The sequence below is a fragment of the Manacus vitellinus genome, unplaced genomic scaffold (genome assembly GCF_001715985.3).
Source record: "Manacus vitellinus isolate BGI_N305 unplaced genomic scaffold, ASM171598v3 scaffold_4_pilon, whole genome shotgun sequence".
Classification (NCBI taxonomy): domain Eukaryota; kingdom Metazoa; phylum Chordata; class Aves; order Passeriformes; family Pipridae; genus Manacus; species Manacus vitellinus.
This window is the reverse complement of record NW_021940604.1, coordinates 28,368,768-28,388,921: the sequence shown is the minus strand read 5'-3', so window position 1 is coordinate 28,388,921 and position 20,154 is coordinate 28,368,768. Positions and strand designations below refer to the sequence as shown.

The window sequence follows — 20,154 nt, the reverse complement described above, 5'->3', positions numbered from 1 at the left end:
TTCCAGTGTTTCTGCAGGCAGTCTGTGATGGAATTGAGTGTACAGAAGGTGTGCAAATCTACCCCTGTGAAGACAGGTGTTGCTTTGATATTTTATGCTCATTATTCAGAAATTCAGAAACCAAAATTATCCAAAAAGTTTGTTTAGTAGTGAATTTCTAAGAGAAGCTTATCTCTTCAAGACACCAGCTGCAAGTCTGCTTTTGCAAGGAATAGGGGCTGATGGGTACGTCGCTGCTCCTGGCAAGCTCTGAAGCCTCACAGTACCTATTAGAGCTCATTTGATACATCTAAATGACAATAAAATATCTAACTATGATGACATTTTTAATGGATTAGAAAAGTGTCTGAACTCACTAGATTTTTTTTTCTATCTACATTGTGTCTTCTACAATTGTTTGATAAACCTTTTAAACTATTTGTCACTTTTTTTCTGTTGAGTGAGTGTGTGGTAAGTATCACTCTTGCTTATACTGGATGATTTCCAGGCAACAGATTTATGCCAAATTATGGTGTTTTAATGATGGAAGTATTGCAGGAAGCATTTGGTTTGTGAAGCTACCTGAATGTAGGTGAATTATGGAATAATTTGGGTTGGAAGGGACCTTTATAGGTCATGTAGTCATTCATATGTGCTAAAGAGTTAGAGGGGGTAGAGCTTATTTTTTTTCCTTTAAATTCAGCAGTGCTTGTTGACTGTCTCAGCTTCTGCAGGTATCAGCCAGAGTATAGAGAGAAGGTTATGTTCATGAGAAGTGCTTTGTAACTCAAGTTCTCCAATGTGAAGTTTGGCAGCCACGGTAGAGACATTAAGTTTGGCACAAAAGCTATTGGGGATAAATTTAGACTTTCTTTAGCAATGACAGATGGTAGAACTATTCAGTTTACTTGTTCACAGTTTACTGTTTAAAGAATCGGAGTGGTGTATTTTGTTAAAAAAGTATGGGGGAGTGACAAAGAATGGAGAATGGGACTGATAAGGAGGGAAGAAGTGGTAAGTAGGGCTGCTGTAGCGGGAGTGCAGGCCGGGAGGAAAGAGTGACAGGCAAAGAAGTTTAACAGAGATGAGAAGAAAAAGATTCTCACAAGGATTCAGAGGCTGATTAGGGTTGCTTCAGTCCAGGGAGGCACTGAAGACAAATCATCTGGAAAATGAGGCTTGATAAAATGACAGTTGCTCTCCTCAGTGTTATTTTCAAGGTGCTCCATAGCACCTTGCCTATCTTCACTTTAGGTTTTATGATCTGAGAAACTGGGGCAATAGCAAGTAAGGGGAGGTTGTAAGTTTAGGTGATTGCATCTCCATCCTTCCTCTTCATTCAATAGCTAGAGTATTATATTGTTCAGATTCTGGTGTGAGATGCTTGTTTGAAAAGGATTGTTTATAAAAGATGGTATGTTAACTACCCCTTTTTCTCTAACAAGTAATTGTGTATGGTTTATTGCTCCTTCTTATATATAATGATATTATACATAAATATTATTTCTAGTGGTGCTTGTGTAGATTATTTTTTCCCAGAGTCCAGTTATCTTTTTTATTGAATTGTACCTTATTGTGTGACTGTTCCCATTGATTTCACCAGAATTATTTAGTTAAGAAGTATATATACATGGACCAAAGGGATTTGTTTCAGTTTATCCAGAATGAGTTTTTGTATTTCTTTATTGATAAAAGGACTCAGTTGAAGGATTGATTGCTGTAAGGTTAATATTGAAACCTTGGTATAGATCTCATTCTAGCTCTCAGGTGTGTTGCTATATAGATTTCTTATCCAAAATTGGTTAATAACGTTTCTCTTTTTTCAATAGGCAATGTTTAGTCTCTGCATGGTTGAAAGTGAAGCCGATGAGGTGAATTTACATGGTGTCACAAGCCTTGGTTTAAAACAAGCCCTGGACTTTGCATATACTGGACAGGTATTGTACAGTTCTTCAAAGTAAGAAACACAGTTGAAAGCAACTGCAATAAAAACTGAGTATGTCCTTTTCAGAAGTACTAGAAATTATTTTTCTTCTGCACTACCCAGTACAAGGTATTTTGATTCAACAGATCTTAATGTTTGTATACTGTGATGGATTTTTTTCTTTAGAAGGATTGTTTAATAAAAACACCACTTATGTGCATCATTGCCAGGTAGTGAACCATGTAGGATTTGTATTCCCTTTTTGTGGTTGCCTGACTGTTCATAAAATCTTAATATGAGTTGATTCTGCATGCTAAATTATATGTAAAGAAAGGTGTTTTCCTTGTAAAAAATATTTATAAACTCTACTGTGTTTGAAAAATTATATAATTGAGGAGAAAAATAGTCTCTTACTCTCTGGAGAGATGCAGTTCAAGTATCTTTGTAAATGCTTATAGGTACTATACATTTTCGTTGTGACACTATGACCACAGGTTAGATATCACATTATATCACTTCAGAAAATGCAGAGTGATGCTTCTTTTCCCTTTGCCCCTTGCCATATCTCTGCACTGCATGGTTTGAGAGCATTGCTGTGTGACTTCATCTCAATTCAGAGTTCATGAGTAGTGAGCTCAGAACACCTTGCTATGTGCTCTTTTGGATTCTAAAACTCCAGATAATCAAACTATTTTTGGAATATTGGTACAACAGTTGAGTCCACTGATGTATTAGTGATCTTTATTAGTTAATTTCAGAACTGAAAGCTTAAATCCATATTGCGTTATTCTGGAAGAGCTGTTGAGTTATATAAATTTAAGGCATCTGCTTCTATACTGTGGATTGAGTATATGGCCTTATATGGGTCTTTTCGTTGTTTGGTTTTGGTTTTGTTTTGTTTTGGTTTGGTTTTTTTACAAAGAAACTAAATAGGAATAAAGAAAAAAAAACCTACCTGTTTTAAAGGATCTATTTTTGTCACCAGCCCACACAACAGTTATAGTTTAGCACTTGAATTTCTGTGTTTCTGCTGTTATGGAAAACAGAACTTATTGAAAGATTTCTTTTATATAAGTGATAGATAGAGATGCCATACTATATTAGTGAATTAGCTGAAGATCTCAGTACATGACTTGTCATTGGTATGTTTTTCGTTGTTTCAGTTGAAAGCTTTGATAAAAATTGGAATGGTAGGCACCTGTATCACCTTTTTAGTAACTTTAAATTATAGGTTGATTATTCTGAAGGGAGAACTCTTGTTAGAAGTATCTTTTGAGAGGATGGGTTGTATTTGATTTCTGTCTGACCCATCCTGTCTGTTGGGATTAGATATATTCGCCATCTTTCAGCAAAACTCATAGTCTAATAAACCTGTGTAAAATACATTGAGAACCTTTGAAAGAATGGATATGGCTTTTATGTAACCCAACAAGCAACCGCACATTGCTTCCAGGATAATATTCCCAGCTCCCTAGCAAATAATATGCACCTTCTGTCCTTGGCTCTTTTAGAATCTTTTGAGTCTTTCATTTTCAGGCATAATCTACTTTGAATAAATGAATGGGGTTCTTAAGTTAAATATAGATGTGCATGAATGTGCAGTTGCTCATACATGTAAGTGATTATAAGGTGAAGTTTGCTCTGTCCTGTCTCTCAGGTACACCAAGCGCTACTTTGATGAACAGAGAAATGAGAAGTATTCTGCAGGACTTTTCTTATAAAGGTGCCTTTGAAGCATAACTTAAGTGATAATGTGGGTCTGAGAATTAGCAGTATTGCTTTTTTACTTTAGGCCTTGAAATTCTCTTCTGGCACTGGGTTTGTATGTCTTGAGCATTGCTTATGTACTGACTCAGGCTGACAAAATCTGGGTGAGCATTTCAAGGTACTGAGTGGGAGTAATCCACAAAGGCTATTAATAAACTGGATTACTGGATGTTTACATCAGAGAGAGAGTTCTGAAGACAGTCATCTTTGGTTTGGTTTGCAAACTGTTTCTGATTTAAAAAATAAAATATTGGTTAGTAGTCCAAAACTCAGTCATGCCAAATACGATCTTATATTGCTCTGAAAATGTAGGTATCAAGATATGATCTGAAATACCTCTTAAAAGTGAAACCCATGAACTCTATTTAGTTTCTTTTTTTTATTTGGCCAAAATGTTGGTCAAAAAAAATGGATGTTTCTCTAGGTAACGCTGTGGAATTCCTTAAGTGTCCATGTCTAAGAAGATAAGTAATTAGTTGCAGCTTTCTTCTGTTTATTTCTTTGATATGCTGAACTTACGTTTGAGATGCTACACATCAAACCGAATGCAGCTTTCTGTGAAAAATAATATATTGGAGACATCTGGTGGAAATATTTAATATTGCACAATGGCCTGCAGTTTTTGAAAGTTATCAAAATTAAGAAATTTAATTTTTAGGATAACACTGAAATCTGAAATTAAACTCTGTCATCCTTGCCTCTATTTTGTTAATTCTAAATGTGCCTGTGGACTTAAAATAAAAACTTGGTCTTCCTGTCTACTTAGGCAGACAGTGCCTTATCATAATTACTGTTGGAAATATTTTGTTTGTAAGGGAAACCTGATTGTTCAGAAGAAAAAAGTTTTAAAACTCAAATACAAATAATACCGTAATTCCAACTGAGTTAATCCATTACTATGGTCCTTAATCATCACAAAGAAAGAAATTTGGTGTTCAAATAGGTAAAGCTAATGAAAGGAATGGCAGCAGAATTCTGTTTTGTTCTATGCATATAGGTTCTCAGTAATCCTCTAATAATGAAATCTTTGGTAAAAAAAAGTTTTAAATATGTTTCATCTTGACCATAGGCATTTTACCATATAATTCCAGAATCAAAATTGATTGATAGGCTACAACTTTCCTGTTGTAGTTGCCATATCCTTTCTTCATAAAAGGGCTTTAAGGTCATTCTCTCTTCTGCTTCACAGCTGGCAGCAATAAGACCAGGCCAGAGCCTCAGTGAGTAGATTACTTGCCCTGCCTTTTCCAAGTGTTAGATTTGCATTGGAAGGGAGATACATGAAGTACAATCCAATATAGGAACTATGTATTTTAGATTATTAATATAGAGAAGCAGTTCTTGGTGCAGAGTTTGGAGCTCACAATTCTTTCTGTCCAACTAAGAGTCTTAACCACTGTGTTAGAGAGTCATGGGCATTGTTCTTTTCTTTTTGACTATTTTTTTTTATTTTAACCCTTCTGTTAGCAAGAGACACAATCTTATTTGGAGGAATGGGATAGCCCCCAAATAGGCCAGTGTAGTTGGCTGGCAAGTCACAAGAGCACTGGCTTTAATTTACAGTGGATGATCCTAATTCAACAAAAATACAAACACTCAGTTGGAGTCCTATGCATACTGAAATGCTCCAGACTTGGATCTTTCTTCTTGGTAACTATGTTTTATCATATGTCTTTAATCTATGGTAATGGAAATATTTTGCATTTAGATAGAATTTTATTTAAGGACCTCAAAACACGTTATAAAAGCAAGTAATCTCTGTCCTTACTTTGCTGCATCATAAACAGGAAATTATTTTGGGAGAAAATTACTTTCCAAAGACAGCACAGCAAACCAGTAGCTTTATTAGGGCATAATGCCAAGTTTTACTGTTTTCCTAACTGGCTGGTCTCTTTTCTTTTTGGTTGTTTTGGTTTTTTTTCCTAAACTATGATATTTTGTTTCTGTATTAATAGAAATTAAATTGTTGGCATAATGTTATAAAATTATTCTGAATTGTCAAAGCTTACAGCCTCTTTGTGAAATTGTACTTTCATTAGTTATTTCTTTAACAAAAAAAACCAAAAAGACCAAAACATAAAAAGAATGAAAGATCTTCTCAGATGGTAAACAAATAGTACAAATAAATGTTTTCAAGTACAACAATTTCTCCTGATAGTTGCTTTGATTCCTTTATAGAATCTTGGCTTTCATTTCTCATCAATTCCTCCCTTCATTTGATATTGACAGTTTTTCTAGTGATCAACAAGTATTTCACCTACCATTTTTAGTTAAGATCGGGGAAAATAGCTATCAATATCTTAGCACCTCTTATTGTGTTAATCCTCTCTATCTCTCTTGTGGATGGAGGTGTGTTGCAAAGGTGTATTGTGATGGTTGATTTTCTTGGGTAAGTGGCCTTCAGTATCCTGTGCTTAGCAGTTCCACTGGCTAAAAGGAATCCACTATAAAGGAATCCACTGGCCTTTTGAGTGAAATGAATCAGTTAAACCACCTGCTGTCCCTCGCAAAAGTGACTTAAACTATCCTTCTTTACTACTGGGGACAGAATGCCAAAGTCATGGATACCTGAATACAACAGGTCTGTGTCTTACTGTAAATACTTAACATCCTTTTTCAATGCAATTTCAAAGCCAAAGGTAAAAATTTGATACTTAGATAGGGGTGTTTCCTTTTTCACTTATATCAGGAGGATAATCTCGTTTCTGTGCTTAGCACTAGGCTATAGCTCCTAGACGTTAGGTTCACACTTCAGCTACAGATTGCCCAGAAGGCTTAGAATAATACAAAGCTTAATTAACTCACTTTATGAAGTTTGTTTTACAGAAAGTTAAATGTTCCGTGTTATTTGCTGTGGACAGAAATTAAGCTAGGGACAAGACAGCCTTTCTAGAGCTGAAAGTGATTAAAGTAATGAAACACCTTCGCCAAAAAATAGTGAATTTGTTTGGAGTCTTGCTTATTCAAATCCTGTTTACTTCTAATAGTGGTATGAAGCTACGTCAGGGAAAGATCAGGCTGGACATTAGGAAAAGGTTCTTCACTGAAAGGGTGGTAGATCACTGGAACAGGCTCCCCAGGGAAGTGGTCATGGCCCCAAGCTTGTCAGAGTACAAGGAGTGCCACTCTTAGTCATGTGGTTTAGGAGAAACATGGAGCAGAGACATAGGACTAGATGATCTTCCAACTTGAAATATTCCATGATTTTACAATGTATATGGTGTGCATTTAACACAAATTTTCATTTAGTTTTCTGGAAAAATATTATAACATATATCAGAGGATGCCGGTTGTGATTCCTTCTGGTATTGGCTAATGAGACATCTGGATTTTGTAACGAGTGCTACCAAACATTACATGCCAGGGCTTTGGACTGTTGCCTGCAGGGAACTGGAACATTCTTTCCCAACTCACTTTTTTGAAGCAGAATTTGTCAATGTGCAAGGAGCTTAGAATTCAACTGAAGCATGAATGAACAGGGAGACAGGCAAAAGTGCTGTCTGGTTGAGAGTGAAATGCAGTCTAAATTACTTTAAAAGAAAAGTTAAGGGTTTTGATTGCTCTCAAGCACACAGAAAGATCTCCACCAGGCAAAAACAAGTGATACTTTTGTTAGATACCTGTCTCGTTTTAAATGCTGATCACTGCAAGTGAAGTCAAGAAGGAATTTTCTTTTTCATCAAAGGGGCAGGAATCTTAGATATTTTTTCTTGTTTTCTATGTTAAATTCCATATCGTTTACTTTCTAGAATTTTCTGACATGAAATTACATATTTCCTTACTGTGTGTACTTGTGGTGTGCATGTGGTGGTATTTAACTGCATTTATGTTAATATTCATTTATGTTAATATGGATGGCCTGAATAACATATAAACAACTATGCTGGTAATTAATAAAAATCAAGTCATTTTATTAGTGTATACAAGCTGAGAGGTGTGGAATAATTTTGAATCACCCCAGTTTCGGTAGAAGGAAGGTTTGCAATATCTTCTTCCTTTTTATTGTTTTCTGTTTCTTGTGGATTTCCCCAGCATGCAGTTTGCTTCTGGTGAATGTTTAGCATAGATGAACTAGTATTTTTGCATATCCCCAAGTGAGTATTAAGTTGAGGTAGTTCCATTTATGGCAAAGTTTTTTGAAGGGATAAACTAGACTTTCCTCAATTACCTTGGGAAACTCAAAGATGAATATGTTTTCTCAGCACAATAAATCTTGCATGGCATAGGAAAGCTGTAAGAAATGGAAGAGCATGTAAGAAATACGTCTGCCATCTTGAAATACACTTTTGTTACTGAGTTTGTGCAAATCACCTCTAGACAGTAGCCAGTCACCCTCCTTGTCTCTTGTCCTACTTCTCATCTCAAAGTGCTACCAGTATTATTTATAAACGGATTGCTGTAGCTTTAAAATACATTAATACTATCAGAGTTAAATATAGTTTGTCTACACCTACAAGGTACTAATGTGCTTGGGGTTCTGATTCTCTTCATATTGTGTCTTTAACAATGCAAAACTGGTGGCTGGCACTTAGTAAGTAACGCACCATCAGATGGCAACTTTCTCAGTGTAGCTCATGTCTGAATAACATACACTGCAAGATCTGTACCACCTTGTTTTGTCAGTCTGACCTTGAGTTCTCACTTGAACATACTTGACAGTGCTGCTTCTTTTTTTTTTTTCAATATCCATACCTGTTGGAGATATTTTTGTGGCTGAAATCTGTTCTGTTTTTCCATATTTTTCTCATCATGCTAAGCAACCTCAGTAGCACCAGCCAAAAACCTGGATGGTACTGGGGCTGATTCTCATTTACATTAAGATCCTTACATGTCTTTCTGGCTTGATAAAGAACTTTTGTATAGTATGTAAATTACATATAATGTTCAATTAAAACCTAGTATTAATATATATATGATGATTTGCACAAGCTTTAAGCATGTCATATACTCCCAGAACTCAGTATAAATGAGTTCTTGCTATAAACAAGGATTTTTTGGTATAAACAAGGATCACGCCCCTTCTCTCCTTATATATCCATTGTGTTGGAGATATTTTGTGGTTTTGCTTGAAGAAATGCATACACATTTTTCATTTTCCCTCAAAAATAGTTAAACTACAAAAGATGCAGATGAGTGTCTTTCCTTTTGTTTGCCTTCTTCCTTATTCTACTGTATTTGAGGTATACAGTTGATGCTGTGAGATAAAACTGAATCATGTGGGCAGAAGAAAAAGGATCTGAAAAAAAGCTTTACTTCCCTGTGGAGCAGTGAGACACTGACCTCATGTGGTGTGAAACCAAAGTTGCCAGAGGAAATACGAGGATAAAACTGAATAAACCGAGCATCTTTGAAAAATTAATTTTTCTTATGGATTTCTGATTTTTGTTGGATATTGCACTACTTAAATAATTTTAGTTTATATAGTTTATAGTGTGATTGCTGATAAGAAGTTAACCAGTGTCTGTATTCCCAAAGACTTTTTTGTTTCCCAGAAGGGATGCTCTAACAAGCTGACCCCAAGACAGCAGTCCAGCAGCTGTGGTCCAATTATCCTTACTGCTGCCTCTACATGATTTTAATTGAAATGAGTAGGAGATTCATGTGAGCAACTGACTGAATAATCACTCTTGGTTTCTAAGCCCTTTCCGGCACTTCCCCAGCAGCATGCTCACTGTGCTTTCAGAGCCCTGCTCTGTAAAATGAAGACAGTGGTTAGGAAAATTATAAAGTGGTACCATGCAGAATAGGAAGGGTGTTCCTAGTCTGTATATTTTTAATACGCATGAATAATATTAATAGTGGAGACTTCTGAGTCAGTTCTGTTGGCCGGATTCATCAGTATATATGGATGCATCCAAGTATGTAGATAACAAAAGGAGGTTCTGTTATTTTGAAAAGTCTCCCTCTTAAATAAACAGCATGCATTTAGTTTCAAAATATTTAGAGGGTAATGTGGCTTATGGACTGTCACAGGAAAAAAAAAAAGCTTAGAAATCCTTTGGACAATTCAGATGAACTTTAGACACTGTCTCCATCCTGCAAAGACTTCTCTATGTGCTTAATTGTACTCTTTCTGTTCTTTATGTTGACTCAAATGTCTGAAATAACAAAAGCCCTTACTGTTTTGTACAAGTACTCTGAGTTCCAGATGACAAACCTTCCATTTTCTTCTTTACAGATCCTCTTGGAACCAGGGGTGATACAGGACGTCTTGGCAGCTGGGAGTCATTTGCAGCTGCTGGAGCTTCTCAGTTTATGTTCTCACTATCTCATTGAGGTGAGGCTTCTCGGTCTAAACAGCCATTTCTGTTTGGTACACTTTTGTTAAAAGTCTAATTTCGTTAGGAGAGTGTTAGTACAATGCCTGGTGTAACCTAAATGGCAAAAACTGGATTTCAGGATTTTTGAGTGTAATTTGGGTTTCAGTTTGTGGGAGATGCTTTCTCCTTCATTTTGTCCATTTCATTCCTGAAAGCAAGAATGCTTTCTTCTGCCTCAGTTTACCAAATGCTAGGTATTTCCCTTTTGGGATCATGAGTATTATGAAGAATTCAGATGCATAAGTGTTCACAACAGATTTTGATATGTATCCCAGGGCACTACTACCTCTGAAGGGATAGGGCTTATTATAATGGCCCCTTATTCTCAACTGGCCTCATGCCCATAATGCTGATATCTTTATGAAACAAAAAATTTGAGTGCAGTAAACTAATTTTCTGTGACAGCTTATAGCAAGAACACAGCTTTGATGTGTAACTATGAAAAACCTTATAAAAATAAAATAGCAATAGCAATTCTACAGAACTGTTTACTTTTCTTGGTTATTTTTCAATACGGTTTCTGAAATAGGTTGTGTTAGCTGCTTCTGGGCAACAGGTGGGCATGGAAATGCACATCAGCACAGTCCTCTTAGTATGAACCTGCCTTCCAACAGTGTAACTGCCTTTGAACAGTCTGAGTGTGCTTGGCAGCATGCTGAGCTACTGAGTACCAGGGGCAGGCAGGATCTCATGGTAAGAACTTCAGGAGGTGCTTGAAGACTCTGTGTCTTATGGAGAAGTGTTAGCCTTACAAAACCCTTCAAAATGTATGTTCAGATAATAAGACAGTATTAATTTGTACATTATAAATTGATTAGAAAGTTAGAGGAGCTGGTAGACTTATGCAATTCATTTTTTTTTTCAGGAATGTAAGGAGGGATTTAATTTTTCTGAGAAAATAGACACAAATTGTAGTGGGAAAGATGGTTGGTTTGAGAAATAAGAACTGTGAGATGCTAAATAAGCCACAAAACCATTTGGCCTACCAGTTGTCAGGCAGGCACAGGAAGGAGTTACTGTAATGAAAAAGAAGATACAAATCTAACATTATACCCTGTATTTAATGACCCCCTAACAAATCAGTCAGTGGCAGTATGCCTCTGCTGCTAATGTGGTTCTGTGTTTGTCAGAAATTGAACCAAAGAGAATATTGCAGCAAAGAATCTAAGGAAAATATTGAAAAGTAGGGAAGAAGCTGGGTATTGTGCTGGTGAGATTGGGACATGAGAGAACTGTAGGAGAAGAGCAGGTATATGCTTAGCATAAATCCTTGTGCTAACTACTAAGTTTCTGGTATTTGTAGCTCTTCCCTCAGCACCATCTTAATACTTTTAATCCTGAGGCCACTGCAGGGGAAAGGCGGACAACTGTACGATTAGCAGTGCTTTGGGTCTCGTCCTTGATGTGCAAACCATAGTCAGCTACCTAGGAAGAGATTCATAATGAATTAAAAATCTCCCAAAACAAAACAAAACAAATCAATCCCAAAATTACACTACCTCCACAAGAAAACCACTCTGGAGTGAATAAACATTGCTTCTAAATTATTCTATAATTAACAGACCCGGAAAAATTCTCTGCAGATGACAATCGTAGAATCCTTTATGTTGAAAAAGACCTTTAAGATCAAGTCCAACCATAAAATGATAACTTGCAAAAGAAGCAGAAGTGTTTTAATTCCTCTCCTGCTATACTTTTTCTGTTGCTCTTATGTCTTTAGATGCAGTTTGTCTCATGTGTATTTATTTGCATGTTTTTTCTCCTTCTATAATTTAGAAGAGAACCATGTCCTTCCTGAGTCGTAGAAACCACAACTCTGTTGTCTGCAGTTGCTCTAAGATGTGTAAAAGATGTGAAATAGCACTGTTGTACTCTGAGTAGTACTCCAGGGTAGGATAACTGGAGCTACACTGGTGGAAAAATTAGGAGGAAGTGGGGCTCAGTGTCTGGATTTTTAGTAATGGAGGTAGGGAATAAGGTAGGGGATGAGAGGCAGGGAAAAAGGAGGAGTATGTGTGTTGGAAGACAGAGAGCAGTGCTATTTCTGTAGACTATTTTTTAATCAGGATCTCATTGTAAGGTTTTGAAACTGCATGAACATAGCAGTTTCACATAGCTTATATCACATTGGATTCTAGGCTGTATTTTACTCTTTTTCTGGTATTTTTTAACCTGGTTCACCTCAACAAGGCATATACGTAGACAGATTTCCAGTCTGATTAGGTCATAGTTTGAATTTACCTGTCTTTTTTGTTCTGTAGTGTTGCAGTCCATACAAGTAATCAGCCCTGAGTGATTGTGTAAGCCTTTTTAACAGAGGCCAAGAAGGTACTGCACATTAAGACTGTGATATCTTTCAGGGTCCAAACTAATTATATCAAGTGCCTGTTTTTTCTACATATTATTGAGTGACTTTAAAAAATGTTTCTTGCTTTATTTTAGTACTATCTGAAAATAAAATCAAAGTAGTTAAGGAAGTCTTCTTTAAAGCCACTTACCCTTGCTGCAGTTGATAACTGGGGTGCTTGTCACCACACATGCTGTGATACAGATGCTGGAAAGAGATTAGTGCTTACCCTTTCTCTTCTTTCTGATGAATTTGAGTGTGCTAGAGTTCTTTATTTCCAATGCTACTGATTTTCTTTCTTGCTGTTTGGAGTTGTTCAGATATCACGAACTTAGCTTAGTTTAGCATAAATTCAGGAAATACAGTATGTGGGATCTATCTGTCATTTGATGTTGTGTAACGATGACACAGAGTTTTAACTTGTTAGGATTGTCTTTAAATGTTTGGATTAGACCAGGCTTTTCCCATATGAGTGCTGCTTTTATTGTTAACACTCGTTCCAGCTCTCCTCTCTCTGTAGATGTTCCAGCTTGTCATTTTATTGGAACTGTCTTGAACAGTTTCATCTTTTCTGATACTTTTATCTGGGGCCTGTAATGGTTCCATGGATTTCAATAAGGAGGATTTTTTTGCTACAAATGCAATTGGCATCACCCATACACATATCTTTTTCAAGGCATTTTGGTAGTCTGTGAGGTTCCAAAGAAGACTGTTCTGATCTGATTTATCTAAGATGATTGTCAAAGTGTCTAATTGTCAAAAATTATTTGTAGTGCACTGGGCACACATTAATTTGCAGCCAACGCTGCATATTCACTGGTCTTTAAGGAATTTCCTCTCGGTTGTCTCAAAATAAACAAGATGTTATTTTGACTATAAGAGAGATCCTCTTTCTCATAGACCAAACGGCTTAGAAGACTTTAATTTCTTGATGAATCCCAGAAAGGTTTCTGTTACAAATTGTTTGAATTGCATTTATGGCAATTTTTTTAAGAATTCTCAATCAAAGGAACAACAGAAAAAAGGAAAGGAACATTCTTTCTCCCCACCCTCAATGAGGTAATATCAATCTCTAAGACATTTATGATAGCGTGATGCAGTGGAGATTTCTGACAACACTTATAGTTTATTAAATGCATTTTATCATCTATAAACTTCTCATTATCAAATGTTCTGTAGCATCTAATGTTGATTCGATATTCTCATTTGAAACTCATGCTCATTTTGGATTGATAATTTACTAATTTTTATTTTAAAATAGCTATTGTTCATATTTTCTGTATTTGCAAACAAGAAAAATGCCCAAATATTCCCTACTTGAGGTCTTAATTCCAGCTTTGTGTTGTGCAGACTTCTCCCCCCACCTCAGTCATATCTTGAATTATGATTACTCCACAACCTCTGCTGTTTGGGGGTTTTGTTTTTAGTTTCATTTGTAGAGAGGGACTCTTTCAAAGCATGCTGATGTATTTTATTTGAGACACATGCATATTCATGAATCTTATGTCATCTGCATAATTCTCAGGTACATTAAACATTGAAACAAGGCTTGTAAGCTCACACATCTGTTTCAAGCTGAACAAACGGTAAGGCAATGTGATTTTTCTGAGCTGTGTTGGTGCTATGTAGGTGTGTGAAAACTAAGCTAAAGACTTGAACTTTGTGAACCTTGAATTGCACTAAGGTCTGTGATCAAGCACACAGCATTCGCTTGCAGAGAGCACATCCAGCTCTCCAAGATTCTTATTTTCTGAGTTCCTCCTCCAGCTCAGGTTGATTGTCAGTTTTGGCTGAGATCTTTCAAAGGAGGTTAATGCAGAATGCTGCAGCCAACAGCCAGACTTGGAAACTTAATGGGAACAGGTTATCTGAATATCTTCTTTACCTTTTGAAAGTTTTAGTCTGTCGAGTTCCAGTGGACTGTATTTGTCCTATAATGTTGGAGAAGGCAAGAGAAAGCTTAGCTGAAGGCATTGAATATGTTGTACATCTGAGAGTGGACTTCTTAAATGGAGCTGTGGAGAACACGATATTAGGTGGAGTGTTGTTGATGACCTATTTTGCACTTTAAAGCTTGTAAATGTTTTTCTGAATGATATATGACAACTTTATTCTTATACAAGAGAATAAACATGTTAAATCATTTATTCAGAACATAGAAGTGTTTGTTTCATAAATAAGTCTGAGTTATATAACTGATCGTAGATCTAAGAAGTTTTGTCTTTTTCCTCAACTGTTTTGTGTATTCAGTACCAAAGAGAGCCACAAACTGCAAGTTATTTCAGCAAGCAAAGAGTATTAATAAAGAGGGAATGCTATTGAGAATACAAGTTTTTAATGGAATTTCCTTCTACTGATCAACATCAACTCAGTATTGTGTGGGAAGTAATTGGTTTTTAAACCAGAGTTTGATTACCACTAGTATTCAGGGATCTGGGACATTGGACTGTCCATATTTGAAATCTTAAAGCTAAGTGGTTTTTCTGTATTTTCCAAAGTCCAGCATTATTTTTTCAGTGGAGTTCGAGGTACTTCCTGAGTTACATTCAAGGTAATAAGATGATAGTTGTGAGGGGTTAAGAAGTTGCAGAACTATCCTAAGCAAAATACTCATTTCTGAGAGGTGGCACGTGGCATGATGTTAGTTGACATTTATCCCATTAACTTTCTGCTGCCAGATCAGGCACCTTTTGTGAAGAACAAGTTATATTTATGTACTGGACAGAATCTGAGGTATCACTTATGTTGGGTTTATTGGTTGGACAGTTGCATAGTTTCAATAACACCTTATTAGATGTGGCATTAGCTGACTGTCCTTGTACTCAGTGTTGGAAAGGATTTCCTATTCCCACAATAGCTAGGAGCACTGGGTATAGTAGACATGAGCTGTGATCCTGATTACTGCTAGAACTGCTTTGACTGGTAAGAATTGTTATTGGGATCATAAATGTTTTTGTGTCAAGTGAACTTGAAAGTTTGATGCCAGTGTTCCTGTTAGTTTTAAGTGCATTAATGCTCCCTGCTAAATGGTAAATGTTGTTGGTTACCTTTTAGAAACTTCATTATAGTAGACAGAACTCCACTATAGGTATATCTGCTTGCTTGCTACTGATGTCAGTCACAGCATCTTTAAACAGAGCTAATTTAAGCTGAAAAGAGCATTTTCACTCTTTAGGTGAGTGATTAAAATGATCCTGAAGAAACACAGCACTGGACAACAGCAGTCAACTGGAATTTTCTTGGGTCTGTATTGTACTGCTCTGGATTCTTGCATGCAAAAGCAGACAGTGGACAGGATCAGGCCTGGAATGCAAAACTTAGATTAATCAACACACAAATGATAGAAAAAGGTCTCCTGGAGTAATTCCTGGTAATATTTGAAGCAGACAAATTGTCTTGGGTAGGGGTATTTGATTTTTAACCTTGTACTGTAATGGTCGATTTGGGATTATAAAACAATTTTTTTTCATGTTGTATGGATGCCTAATGATCTTTTCTTCTTCTAATTTTAAACTATTTGAATGTGTTGTAGAGTGAAATATGTTACTGTTTTTACAAGGAAGAAGCTACAAATGAATCTGCCTGTGGAATTAAAAGGAGGAGTGTGCGTGGTTTATATGTGTGGTGAGGCCAGAGCTTCAAAGTTACTTATTTTTCTTAAACACAGTTTCTCCATTTGGAACAGTGCCAATGACACAGTCCCAACTTTCACTAAGATACACTCCTTTGGAGATTAATTAATTTGTACACCAGAGATTGAGAGCATCACCTTTGTATTGCTAGAAACCCCAGCTCAGTTGGGATTTTAGCTTCTGGGTTTTTCATATAGAGCAAATTAAACTGCTGGAAAAAAAAAATCTAAAGGTCATCTAGCAACCAGGCTTGCCTTTTTTTAACTTAATACAGAGTTTTTAATCTAAGTACATGCATGCACACTCTGCACATCTGACAATCCCTCAGAATTAGTCACTACCATTAAGCTTGAGTCTACCAACTTTATCCTATGGTGGAGTGACCTTCCAGTGCTAAGAATACAAAGTAGACAGAAATAACATTACCTTGCATTTTCCTGGTTTTAAGTGCTGTGCAACCATTTGTTGCTGTGCTAGCCTGCTGTTTTTTGAAGGAACATGTTTTGTCAGCTGTTGTCATTGAGCTATTGACAGTCATTAGGAAAGTTCTTGTGAAAAGCTCAAAAATAACTTCGGTAATTTTTCTCTGCACTCTCTTTAACATACTGTTACATTACAGAGATACAGATGTATGAAATGTGAATGCACTAAGATTCCAATCTCATGAATGGGACTGAATAAAAAAATGGCAGTAGTTTTCTCCATTTTTCAGTTGGTGTTAGTGAGGAAAGTAAAAATATACCAAAGTGACTATACCTAGTCACTTTGAATCCTGTTCTTACTGTAACCCACTTGCTGCTATTTAGCTACAATGTGAATTGAAGCTGCTGATGGATGTGTAAAAAAATTATGCTGGAATGTCTAGGTTAACTATTGCTGGCAAGATTAAAGCTCCTGAGCTGGCTGGCGAGTTGTATGGATATACATTGCCAGTCCTCTGCAGCAAACTTGCAGGAGGGGTCACAAGTTGGGAAGAGGCTGTTACTGCTATATGTGCCTTCTCTTTGCAGATTCCGTCGGGAAGGGAGAGCAGCTTTGGTGTGTATTTTAAATAGGAACACAGAAACTGTTTGGCTTCAGAGTTTCCCTCCCTGCCCTTCTCATGTTGTCTTTCTAGCCAGTGTGGCCTCCCTACCTGACCTTTCTGTCCAACAACCCCTGAAAGACTTCTGCTTCTGGAATCTTTCCAGTATTTTTATATAGCTGTAAACAGAGGCTGATGAATCCCAGAATGCTTAGTGTACAAAATTCTTCTTTGGTTTTATTGCCATCTGATCGATACTAATGTTTTATGTTCTCCTTGTGCCTCCTGGTCTCCAATGTCTTTAGCTTTAAATTCTCCTAATTAATTGAGGCAGTTCAGATACATGAACCCCAAAAATGGAAGTATTTGTAAATGGGTAGTGCAGCTACCCTTATCTGCTGCTATTCTCGATGACATGCCCAGTTAGCAGTCTGGGAGGAAAATTTTGTTGATTGCAAGAGACGGCACCCAGAAGACAGAATGGCTGAACTGACTTGAAATGAGACAGTCAGGGCCCCTTCCCCGGGACTGGACAGCAGGTGGCAGTGTGAGTCCATAACAGTTTGAGCAGATAAATTCAAGCTAAAATCAGAAAAAAATGAAAAGAAAAATTATTTATTTTTACTCCATATTAGTCTTCTGACCTAATCAGTAAAAAAGTCATTATTCACACAACACTGGGCAATATGCATTGTAATTTTTAACAAATAATAGGAAACTGTTAATGTTTTCACAGGAAATACAGTTCTGTCTTGTGCAGCAATGGTCATTTATCACTGCACTTTGTGAAATCACTCATTTGTTCTAATTTGAATGTAAATGACTCTAAGGTTTTACAAATAAGGTGACAGACTCACATAAATGTAATTGCAGGGTTCATCTCTCTCTTTTTATATATCACTCATTAAGTTATGAATTAAATACATCGTATTAAACCAGGGGCATGTCCAATGGTGATATTGTAATGGCAAATTACTCTATGCTATTAGAGGTGTATTTTTTATTCATGGACATTAATTTGTCATTAAGCGGCATTAGTTTAGCACTTTTATGTGGAAGACGTGACCTGAAAGAGGAGACTTAACAGCTCTAATGTGAAAGAACAGAAATACAGGCACCAGATATACAGTTTTTTGTTGATTTTTTTTTCTCCTTTCCTCCTGTAAAGAGGCAGAGGGACATTTTATTTGAATTTGCTTTGATCTAAAGCACTTTGAGTTATGTTTAGCTGTTTTAGCAAAGGTATTTCTGAAACATGAACATGCTTTGGTTATAAAGTATTTACCAATATGGGAAAAGCCAGAATGCTAAGTACAAAATGGTGACTATAAATCATGTGTAACCTATGAACATGAAGAGAACACTGGGCTTGAAGTGAGTTACAGTTTGATTTTATCTCAGAAGTGTCACTGTGGTAGAGAGTTAATTGTCTATCTTTTCTTTCCTCTGTACTGGCTTAGCCAAAATAGAACTGTTTTGGGTTTATTTTCATTCATAATTATGAAGTAAGTCTATTTTAACTCCTCTCTACTTTGTATTTTTAGGTAGACTACTATTATATTCTCAAAGGTAAATTTCAAGTTTGAAAGGCAGAGCAGAATCTTTCTTAAGAAAATGAGTAAGAAAATGTATTATTTGATGAAATTTCAGAGGCAACTTAGCCCCTGAAGTATTAAACTAAGGAAAATAGTGAATGACTCAGTCTGCTCCATCTTTAAAAGACTTTAAAAAGATCTTGTAAATTTTATTTTAGCTTTACAGTCAATTTAATAATTTAATTTCAAAACTTTGTTTTTTAATAGTGAAGATGGATTGAAGTCATAAGGATCCAAGTTGATACATTCTCCAGTTACACAGTATTTGCATTTTAGTCTTTTTTGTAGACCATCTCTAATTAAAGACAAAAGAAGTCTGGACTTGATGTGAACCTGTGTATTTGGCACTTGATTCCTTGCCCACCCACTATGTGTTATATTTTTCTGATGGCTTAGTCATTATTGTTTGATCCATCTATGTGAACTGCTCACAACATATTCAGCTAGTATTGTGGTAGTCATGAAAATTACCTAAGCCCAAATTATTTTAAACCCAAATTTAACACTTTTAGCTACTGTTAAGTTTTATTTTGGTACTTAATAGAGAAGCATTTTTCAATGAACCATTTAAGTTTGTAGGGCAGCACAACAAAGGAAAGAAGTTCTGTGTCAGGTTGTTGATGTTTTCCAGTAGATCTCTTAGCAGCAGTAAATCAAAAAGCATTCTAGCACATTCCATCATTTATGGTGTGTTGCTTGCATGACTGCATGAGTAGAATTTGCCAGGAAACCAGCATTTTGCATCAGAATGGTAATGTAGACTAACTCTATTTAGAACAAAAACTCCATTTTTGTCCAAGGTATTGAATAGGCCTTGAATCCAGAATGAATATAAACATATATATGCTGTAATGACTTACTGAATCTTCAGGCAATATGTCATCAGAGCTTTGAAGGTTATAAATTGTCCTCATTCATCTCACTAATTCTAAAAATTAAAGATCCAAACCTAGGGATTAGTGGTATCAACAACTTTTTAACCATCAGTTCTCCTGCAAGTGTGTTATTTCAAACTGAGAAATGTCTGTAACTTCATTCACCTATGTTACTGTGTAATCTAGTCTAAACATCTGTTTATTAATTTGGAGGAAGTTGTTACTAAATTTACCATCTGTTAAACAGAGTTTTACAGAGTCTGTGATTTCTACCATAGAGTGTGTCTAACTGCACAGGTATAACACTGGATCCTAACTGACTTAAATCAGGAAATTTATTTGTGGTTCAGTGGGAACTGAGCTGGTAACGTGGTATTGTCTCTATGGTAATTTTTATGGGAGCTATTGTATCCTCTGGATTAGAGGGGTAGTAATATATTGACTGGACTTGTAAACACTTTGACCTTTGTTGTGAAAGCTATACAGTGGAATTTTTTTCTAAATTCCACTTCAGTGTTTTCTCCTTGTTTACAGTAAGCCACATCTGTTCTAATTATATATGTAAAGGGCCTTGAATTTACATAACATCTCAGCACACCTGTCTATCATGGGGAAAGTATTGTAGTAATCTCAGGTATGTTCAGTCCCCAACACTCATTGAGATTGGAATTCCCGCTGACTTGAGATGGCA

The 20,154-nt window shown here is 36.2% G+C and overlaps 1 protein-coding gene across 3 annotated transcripts in view; it reads left to right on the top strand.

The window, feature by feature from the left end:
• Positions 1–20,154, top strand: part of KLHL32 (kelch like family member 32) — a 118,000-nt gene that overhangs the window by 45,610 nt on the left and 52,236 nt on the right. For all 3 annotated transcript variants that reach the window (XR_001921411.1, XM_008931996.3, XM_018078387.2), the window contains 2 exons: positions 1,809–1,916; positions 9,849–9,947. Coding sequence is in view for 2 of the 3 variants with exons in the window: in XM_008931996.3 (XP_008930244.1) it covers positions 1,809–1,916; positions 9,849–9,947 (207 nt within the window). In the remaining variant the exon portion in view is untranslated. The remainder of the gene's footprint in view (positions 1–1,808; positions 1,917–9,848; positions 9,948–20,154) is intronic.